The 10323-nt window shown below is 41.3% G+C and overlaps 1 protein-coding gene across 1 annotated transcript; it reads left to right on the forward strand.

Annotated features, from left to right (window-relative positions):
* Positions 1-9: 9 nt before the first annotated feature.
* bzw2 (basic leucine zipper and W2 domains 2) lies at positions 10-10250 on the forward strand. Its single transcript, XM_028395624.1, has 12 exons — positions 10-99; positions 3873-3943; positions 4575-4751; positions 5701-5804; positions 5900-5965; positions 7033-7168; positions 7258-7367; positions 8093-8263; positions 8341-8487; positions 9189-9327; positions 9415-9537; positions 9872-10250. Exons 2-12 carry the CDS (start codon positions 3880-3882, stop codon positions 9898-9900), a joined length of 1266 nt encoding a protein of 421 aa, XP_028251425.1. The 5' UTR covers positions 10-99; positions 3873-3879; the 3' UTR covers positions 9901-10250.
* Positions 10251-10323: the final 73 nt, after the last annotated feature.

Below are 10323 nucleotides of genomic sequence, written 5' to 3' on the forward strand. Positions count from 1 at the left end.
GGTTTATCCCACACTTGCTGTAGAGCGCACTCATCCTCCTGTGGCTGGATCAGACAGTGAAGTGCACTCCCAGGATACATAATCTCCAACAGCCCACAGGTAAGACAGCCTGTATGTTCACTCTCACCGCTGACACACAGGTCATTCAGCCAAGCTTCTTCTTATCAAAAGTTTGTAGGTTTATTTGTATATAACTCATATTTCATCACACTTGTTTGGCAATCTGTTGTTAAGGAAGGCACAACAAGGTCAGGGTAACTTTTTTTTACTTTTTTGTGGTAGTCAGCAGAATGTGTACTTTTTCCACACAATTCAGTCCATTTATTTTTATGCTGTTCATACTTCAGCTCACAGACAAACACTATCCTCCTTTTTTTCACTACAGTACATTTTACTCATTCCCAATGTTACCTTCCTAGGCAGCTAGATTCTTCAGAAAATTGGACAAATCTTACCAGCACTCAAGTGTTTGTGACTAAAGCACAGATGTTTCAGACCAATCAGAATCCTGGGAAGATATGCTGGCAGTCATGGGTCTGTTTAAGATAAAAAAAACCTGCTAAATAATAAAATAAAAATAAAAACTGCTACTTTTTTATTGCATAGATGGCAAAAAAATCTATGTGACAATGATCTATAGGGGCCGAGCTTAGCATTTGTTGATCTATTTTCGTCATCAAAGCCTTGGTGTGTTTGGGCTTATTATTTAGCTGTATGAGTGTGTGAAGAATAGAGTGCTCGTTTTTATTCAGTGCGGCTGTCCAGCACATTGTTCTTCTGGAGTTTCCATGAGTTGGAGGCTGAAGATAGAAGGCAGCATTATGAATTATTATTTGCGTCAGACCAACCAAAGTCCTGATCATGGTAATTTGTTAGGTTTAGAGATTAAAATCAAAGCCTCTGAGAGAGAGCACCTTAGAAAACACACATTGCCACAGTATGACAACGTTGAATGGCTGACTCCCTGGATTTACTTCCCAGAACTTTATAATGGAAAGGGTATTTTTAGAGTGGGGCAGAGCTCCACACAGACACACACACACACATACCCAAGCTGGAATCTGAGAGGGCACATGGCTGAGGTGTGAGTTACTACAGCATGTGCATGAATATCGAAGGACTTATCCCTACGAGGGTAGCGCAATCTGCTCCCTCTGTGATACAGAGCCAAACTGTCAGTCTATTATAGTGTTGATATCAGTTACATTTAGCTGTTATTTAAAAATAAGCCAGATGTTTTTAACAGTTTTTTACAGGTTATGTACGTATTCTGAACAATTTCCCTACTTTGCCCGTTTGTATCAAGACCTGCCAGTGCAGGTTGTGTTTTTTGGACATCATGGAGATCAGCCCATTTAGGACGACTGACGAAGACAAAAGACTTGACACAGGGGAAAAGGAAGGAGGGAAACACAGATACAGAAGGAAGCTACACTTTCAAACTAAAACCGCAAACAGGCAAAAAAAAACAACTGAAAAATACAAACAACAAAATTACCAGGAAAACCAAAAAATGTAATTAAAACAACATCAACAGAACAGGGAAGTACCCTAAAGGTTACACAAAATGTTATATTTGTTTAAGAAAAATACATAATAAAGCTCCAATTAGGTCAACAGGTCAGACTAGAGCAGAGCCTGGCAGCTTTGGTGTTGTAAGGATCTCTGAGTGGGAGTAGATAAAGTCTCTCTGTGAAGATTTCTGATAAACAGAGATTAAATATGGAGAAGCAATTCTTGCTATATGATGTGTAGTGGCTATTTCTAATGTTCTAAAACAGCCACAATCCAAATCCAATCCACAGTCCAAAAAGGTTTACAGTTCTCAAACAGCAACAGGTAGAAAACTCTGTGCTCCCATTCCTGATGTAACTCCTCACGGAACAGGCCTACGTGATGACATCACACATTTCAATACAAAGGGAGCTGGCTCGAATAAAACAATGTACAGATTGGAACCCATTACATTTGAACAGTTTTTAAACTTTTACCAAATCATGAATTTGATTGATATTTCATTTATTAATCCTATTTTATTTAACTTAGATCATGTATTCTTTTAACCATATGGCTCTCACAGTATGAATTATGTGCTGCAGTTTAATTTGATGGCTTCAACACAGAGGAGGATGTTCGGTTGCCACAGCTTATTACTCTTAATACAGTTCTTTGTGTGTGAGTAAGTGAGTAACAGACAACAGGGATTGCGGTAGTGGATTAGAAAGTGCTCTAATCCGTGACCCAGCCGCTAACACTGAACCCTGTCTGCCAGAGCACAACCTGAACCTGTCTGTTTGTCTGCTCTTTTGTCATCATAATGTTTAAAAGTACAGTGTATACACAGCCCATGTGTAGATGTGTGTGCATGAATGACAGGGAAAAAAGAGATTTACCTACTCTCTGAGTAATATGACACGTGTGCTGGGCTTGAGTAAGAAGCAGGTTTACACTGCAGGGATGAGCACACTATATATAGAGCAGAGCAAAAGGTTGGCATACAGTCAGTGTCAGTCAGTGCCGTCTAACACACATACAGGCAGCAAGGAACTCACTGCTGGTAAGCATGTGCTTTTCAACTTCTTTGGAAAAAATTCTTAGTGTAAGAGCTGCTCCTGAGCCAGAGAATAAATCTTTTGTTTAGTTAAAACCAGTTAATTTCTGTTTTTTGGCTAAATAAGAGGGAAGCATAGTGAAAGGACAGTGGGAAGTTATAGTGTGATTACACAGTGGCTGTAACTCAGGTGGTAAAACAGTCGTCTATAAGCATGATGTTCGATCCCCAGCTCGATTTGTCCTTGGGCAAGACATTAAACCCAAAGCTGCTTCCAGTCATTGGCATGTGTGCACAAAGGGTGTGCAGTTTGGATAGGCCTACCTTTGAAAAGTAAAAAACGTCAGCGTTTAAAATGTTAAAATGTTCTGAATGTGATCCTCTTTAATAATATGCCTGAAGTTAACAACTGTCAGATATGAGTTAGCAGCAGTGTTTATTACAAGCATTGTACATTAATATTAACAGTTCAATGGCATTTATTAACACATGAAATAGCTGGTGCAGTGCTATTAGTGCCTGTATAAATAAAACATCCTATTAAATCATCAAAGTGGATTTCATATCAATCATTTATTTAACATCTAAGTTTGAGGCAACTTCATGCTAGCTTTGTGGCTATCATATTATAATTAGTCACCCCAGTTTAGGTGGTTTATATTAGTTTAGATGCTCCTGTCCAGGATGTGCTGGCACAATATTTGTGCATCGGTATTACAGACACCACAGTCTGTTCTGCAGTACAGTAGATTAATAGCCTCTCTTTAGCTGCCAGGTGCCACTACTGCTTTACAGTCAGTGGTTTCAGTTCACTGATGGAGTCTATCACCTTAAAAACATAATGAGGTTGGGACCACAGTATACATATCTGTTGCTTACTTATAATTATGGGTGTTGTTGTGTACTGCACTTGTCACCATAGTGGCCAAAAATGGTGGAGACAGATGGAAAAGTTTTGGCTTGTGTTAAAAAGACTGTGTTTTTAGTGCCTAACTGTTCTAAAATGCTCATTATATCAAGAGCATTGACCAGTCAGTCACGTTCAGCAAGGCTTCGTGATGAGTAAAGCTTGTTCATTGCTCACTGTCACACACACACTGTCATTTGTTCTCCCTGACAGTCTGCCCACTCCTCTACCTGCTGCTGCACTGCTGACCTGATAACTTTACACTGTAAACTTCCCTCTGGGGAAAGTTGCAATTATCACTTTTAAGTGGAAGCGATGGCTGCTTATCAGCTCTGTACATGTTGGGCATTTGCATGATTACAGAAGACCAAATTCACTATTTGACATATTGTACTGGACTTGCATTGCTTTCAGGACTTGTATGAATACCGGTAAGCAGCAGAAGCCAGTGCTCACAGGCCAGAGGTTTAAGACCAGGAAAAGGGGTAAGTAAAGTTTGTGTAACCTTGATGAACTGATCATCAGCAGGTGTACAGGGGGGGAGGTAAAGACATAAACAATGGTGTTAGAGAAGCCTCTGTTGCTGCACAGCAATCTGAAAGACTTATACAACCATTTGGAGTTCAATGTTTTACAGTGAGACAGATTATTCACAAGTGGAAACATTCAAGACAGCTGTCAATCTTCACAGGAGTGGACGTCCCAGCAAATTCACCCCAAGAGCTACATTTAAGAGCCTACAGACCTCACTGAGCATGCTCAGTGTTAATGTGACAGCACAATGAGAAGACTTAAGGGTTACCAGGGAAAAGAGTTTTCTGTCTAAAAAGTTGTTGTTCATTTAGTTGTATTTGAGACCCACCATGACCAGAGGATTTTGTACTATGTTTTCACCATAAAAATGAATTAACAGACGAGTTACTAACATGACTGTAGTTCTTTGAGGTTTCCTTCTCAGAAAAAGCACACACACATATACACACACATGCATAAAAGACATTAAAGTCTTTAGGAAATGTCACATTGGCAGTTACAGTAGCTGGTTTCTCAGTTATGTCTCAGTGTCAGCAACCAATCCACATGTCAATTTTCTGAGGGTGTGTTTTTGTGTCACAGATGAAAAGGAGAAGTTTGAGCCAACAGTTTTTCGAGACACGATTGTCGCAGGCCTCAATGAAGCGGGCAGCGACCTGGAAGCTGTAGCCAAGTTTCTAGATGTGACGGGGTCTAGACTGGACTACAGACGCTATGCCGAAACTCTGTTTGACATCCTCATCGCAGGGAGCATGCTCGGTGAGTGTCACTGTGATGCTTGACTGGCTGTGGGGGGTTTTCTTCAGGTTGACTTGTTTAATCATTTTAGTTGTGATCAGATTCTTAATAATAATAGTGATCATTAATTCTTTGTACGGACATCATACCGACATCAATGTTCTTATGTCAGCTGTGACACAGTGGCCATCCCATACCTTTCAAAGAAGGACAGTGAGATCACTGCTTTGTCAGATTAACAGTAATTCCTACTAATTAAACAGATCACCTCACTAAGCTCCAGGGTCATAGGTTTTTCTTAGAAAGCAGCACTTTTCCTAAAACCTGCTTGTAGTGTGTAAATCTCATTTGTTTCATCTGATGAATCAAGAAAAGAACATTACGGAACCAACCCACAGAGTGGTAGAAAATCTGTCAATCCATTGTCCACAAGATGCTCCTGAAGACTGAAGAACAGTGGGTACCGAAAGTATTTAGACCCCCTTAAATTTGTTTTTTTCTTTTTTAATAAATCTGCAAAAATGTCAACAGTTCTGTGTTTTTCTGTCAATATGGGGTGCTGTGTGTACATTCATGAGGAAAAAGATGAACTTAAATGATTTACGCAAATGGCTGCAATATAACAAAGAGTGAAAAATTTAAGGGGGTCTGAATTCTTTCCGTACCCACTATAGGTCTGCTCCAAAAACTATGTCTCTGTAGAAACGACACAATCATGGGAAGATGAATGCATCCTTACAAAATAAAATAAAATAAAATAAACAGCACTAAATTTGGTCAATTAAATTGGATCCATTGGATCTGACATGATGGTTGGTTAAACACATGGTTAAAGAAAACATAATGCATTACAGTGCAATAGAACATATGTTTCCAAAAACATATTGGTCCAGCTCATTCTCACCTGTTAAACATAACATGAGGCTGTTTTAAAAGCTCTGATTCTAAACTTCCCATTTCCCTGCTTTAGCTCCAGGAGGGACTCGTATTGATGAGGGCGACAAAACCAAGGTGACAGCATACTGTGTGTTCACAGCTGAAGAAAGCCCTGCCACTGCACGTCTATATGCTCAGGTGTGTTTTTATTCTAATTTCTACCAACCAACAGGAAGAAGGTCAAGCCATTCACAGATGTTATAATTATCACACTGTCTGCTTTCTGATTGCAGGTTTTCAGTAAGCTCATTAGAAGATACAAATATCTGGAAAAGGCATTTGAGGAGGAAATCAAAAAGGTGGAGGCTCCACATGTGTTGTAATGCATGACGTACATTACTGTGCAAGTGTGAGGCTCCTTTAAAAGAGCAGGGTTGAAATGATGAGAACCTAAATGGAATCAGCCGAACAAAGTGATGAACAGTTATTTCAATCAGGAGAGACTAGATGTTTAGATGAGAAAGTATTTATTGAAGTACAATGAATGAATGAATTGTGCTTTGGCGTTCTAGACCCCGATGCAATGACCAACATCCGAAGGGGGAAAGGACAGGAGATGAGGCCGCTTAGGCAGGAATCCCCCCGGGTCTAGACCTGGTGGTGGTGAAGGAGCAGAAGAGCAGGAGATAAGAGGCCTTGCCCTGATGAGGAACTGGTGGAGCTTGGGGTGGAGGAGGGTTGCCGAAGTCGATCTGAAAAACAGCTGGAGAGGAGACAGGGGAATTTTAAATGATTTGCTGAGCAGTGATTGGGCAGGAGAGGGACGGCTCGGCCACTGATTGGTAGGGAAGTTGCTCTATATTAACCAGCTGATTAAGTGGGAGGCAGAGAGAGGAAAAGGGGCAAGGGAGAAGGAGAGATAAGTGCAAGGAGGATGACGAGGAAGAGGTGGTTGGAAGAAGTGATGAAAGAGTGAAGATAGTCTTCCTGATTGAACTTGCACTAAAAGCTTCATATAGGAAGCTCACCACTCTGACTAGATGTTTGGGATTATTGTCATGTAGCGTGAGTGCATTTTGTGGCAGCCAGACTCGTCTAATGATGATGTGAGCTGTATATGAGTAATATGTGTTTGCATTGTTTTGTGCTGTAACTGTATTTTCATAGTGTTGATCTCTAACCAATGTGCCAAGCCGGACAACTATAGTCAAAGAGAAATGTGATAGTCATCTGCAGTAATGCCAAATTCTCTAAAGCTGCAACAAAGCGTGGGTTGACGCTGAGATCAGTTGTGGTCCCCTTAAAAACTTACATTGCTCTTTGTTGCCTATCTGAACTCACACTGAATTTGTTGTATTCTAAAACTTGCCGTTAAAATAAATAAGCTGGATGCGTCTGTCCTCACAGTTGTGTGCTCTCCTTGTAGCTCCTGCTCTTCTTGAAGGCCTTCAGCGAGTCAGAGCAGACCAAGCTGGCCATGCTGACCGGCATCCTGCTGGGCAACAGCACACTGCCGCCTCCCATCATCACCAGCCTCTTCACAGACACTGTGGTCAAAGAAGGTGAGAGGAGGCATCTCTTGCTGCACACTGTGCGTTGCACCGAACCATCATGTCAGCACATTAACAGCTGCTGTGCTGTTTTTTTTCAGGGATCTCTGCATCATTTGCAGTGAAGATGTTCAAAGCATGGATCACTGAGAAAGATCCAAATTCAGTAACCTCTGCTCTGAGGAAGGCAAACCTGGATAAAAGACTCCTGGTAAGGAAGAGCTAGAGCTCCAAGTGATTACCTCATAAACCTGGTTAATAGCATGCAAATGTGTTACCAGACTACTATGACCAAATCTGAAATTATAATTGTGATATTTTACTGTGACCACTTGGTCATCGATGTATCCATGAAAAAATGTCCTAAATGTATCCAAAAAATGTAATAGTCCATCCATCCATCCATTTTCAACCACTTAACTGGGTGGCGGGGGGCAGCAGTCTAAGCAGGGACACCCAGACTTCCCTCTCACCGGACACTTCCTCCAGCTCCTCTGGGGGGACTCCGAGGCGTTCCCAGGCCAGCCGAGAGACATAGTCTCTCCACCGCGTCCTGGGTCTTCCCCTGGGTCTCTTTCCAGTGGGACATGCCCGGAAGGCATGTCCAGGAGGCATCCAAAACAGATGCCCAAGCCACCTCAGCTGACTCCTCTCGATGTGGAGGAGCAGCGGCTCTACTCTGACCTCCTCTCGTGTGACCAAGCTCCTCACCTTATCTTTAAGGGCGCGCCCAGCCTAGTTCTAATTCTAATTATGTACATTCAAGTAAAGGACAAAGGACAAAGCTTTTTCCTTTTCAACCACTCCTCTGTTTGGAGTTTGGAGTATATTAAACCTGTTTTACTTACTAAACACATTCACAAGCATTGTTTTATAGTGTATAGTTGATTTTTAACATTAACAAAATTCCCTTTTTTCCCCTATGCTAAACTTTAGGAGCTGTTTCCTGCAAACAAGCAGAATGTGGAGCATTTCTGCAAGTACTTCAATGAAGCTGGGCTAAAGGAGCTGTCAGACTTCTTGCGTGTGCAGCAGAGCCTGGGAACCCGCAAAGAGCTGCAGAAAGAACTGCAGGAGCGCCTGTCCCAGCAGTGTCCAATCAGAGAGGTACAAAGCACTCCACCATACTACCAGAGCTGTGGCTGTAATTATATTTCTGCCTGGGCTTTAATGTGTGTGTTCAGATGGTGCTGTATGTGAAAGAGGAGATGAAGAGGAACGAGCTGCAGGAACAAGCTGTGATTGGCTTGCTGTGGACGTGCCTGATGAACGCTGTGGAGTGGAACAAAAAGGAGGAGCTGGTCACGGAGCAGGCACTCAAACACCTCAAAGTAGGTCACACAGCTGATCTCTCATGAACTTAGAAATAAAAAGACACAGCAACATGGAGATCACAAAGCAATAGATGCAAATTATACAACCCAAGGAAAATGCATCCTCTTCCTAAACATAACACTAGCTCTAGCACACCCTTTGACCCTGTTGTGTGTGTGAAAGAGTAAATGTGCTCAAGTACATATATCTTTCACAAAGGGTTCACAAACACATTCTTAACCAAGCACTTTGCTGGCATTAGTGTGAGAAACAACAAGTTTTTATATGTACTAAAAACTCAGTCATTTCCCCAAAGCACAGTGTTATTGTATAAGCTTAGACTTATTGTTGTGCCAACAGGCTAACATGAGCAGGATTGTTTTACTAATACAGGAACAGTGATTCTGCTCATCAGCGGAATTTTATGTTGACATGTAATAAACTGTAAATATAATGGAAAGTGTTGGTATTTTTGTTTTGTTTTTAATTAAAATAGAAACCCATACAGGATGCGACAGGTTAAGACAATGGATGAAGGGGTGGATGGATATTGATTATCCATAGCATATTGCTTGTAGCTATATAATTGTTGCATTGTTGTTGTTTGGACAGCTGTGAACTTTATGAAACATATTAGATTCACAGTAAGCCCAGTCTAGCATTATTATTTGTAGCGTTTAAAATATTAAGGATTGACTGTGTGCTCTCTGTCTCTCAGCACTACGCTCCTCTGCTGGCAGTGTTCAGCACTCAGGGTCAGTCTGAACTGGTGCTGCTTGTCAAGATCCAGGAGTACTGCTACGACAACATCCACTTCATGAAGTCCTTTTCTAAGATAGTGGTGCTCTTCTACAAAGGTCAACCTCTCATTTATCACCTAATTGTTTATTTCTAGATAATGAGAGAAGCTACAAGGACTGATTATTTTTTTTATCCTGGCTCAGCTGATGTCCTGAGTGAAGACGCCATCCTGAAGTGGTACAAAGACGCCCATGCTGCCAAAGGGAAGAGTGTCTTCCTGGAACAGATGAAGAAGTTTGTCGAGTGGCTCCAGAATGCTGAAGAAGGTAATAAAATGAAATGTGCATTCTCATTGGGCATGCCCAATGAGAATGCACATTTCATTTTATTTTTTACCAAAATTTTACCATTTTATTTTTTACCAAAATACAGCTCAGTTTTGATTATGCATTTTGGTTATGTGTGTGGCATTCCGACTGTTTTGATGCACTGTATGATGTCTGCATTTAACTATATACTTGTATGATGCTTATTTACCTATACAGAATGTTTTTCCAGAGCCACAGCAGTGGAGTGTTGTACCAAAATGAGTTGTAATTTCTAATGTCACCAGCAGATGGAGCTGTCTGTAACGTTTTTTTGTTTCTTTCCTGTTCTCAGAGTCCGAGTCAGAAGGTGAGGAAAGCTAAAGAGTTCCTGTAGTGTGTGCATCCTGTGGCCTGAATGACACTACAACAGCTAGAAAACATGAGTAGATTCCACCTGAGCTGAGGTGGTGGCGCTCCAGCCACAGACCTACACAACACTCCATAACCCCAACAACCAACAGACCTACACCAGCAGATGACATGGGTTCAGTCCCTCGCATGTAGACAGCCACATTGATAGTCCACCTCAGCACAGACTCCAGATGATCTCTGTACTAGATTTGACACATTTTTGTTACACACAAGTGAGTTTAACAAACCACATGTGTGGATGTCACACTGATCTTTTTATGAATAAACGTGTTTTTTATGTGTATATATATATATATATATATGTGTGTGTGTGTGTCCTGCTTTTTAAGTACAAATCCATTCAGAGTGGTTAAACGGTAACCAATGTGCAAA

This window comes from Parambassis ranga, chromosome 2 (assembly GCF_900634625.1).
Source record: "Parambassis ranga chromosome 2, fParRan2.1, whole genome shotgun sequence".
NCBI lineage: Eukaryota > Metazoa > Chordata > Actinopteri > Ambassidae > Parambassis > Parambassis ranga.

Bases quoted from the DNA above. Each gene is read 5' to 3' on its own strand.
- bzw2 (XM_028395624.1), top strand. From the start codon at position 3,880: ATGAATACCGGTAAGCAGCAGAAGCCAGTGCTCACAGGCCAGAGGTTT. The intron at 3,944-4,574 runs GTAAGTAAAGTT...TTTGTGTCACAG, and splicing joins GTTTAAGACCAGGAAAAGGG to ATGAAAAGGAGAAGTTTGAG. The intron at 9,328-9,414 runs GTCAACCTCTCA...ATCCTGGCTCAG, and splicing joins AGTGGTGCTCTTCTACAAAG to CTGATGTCCTGAGTGAAGAC.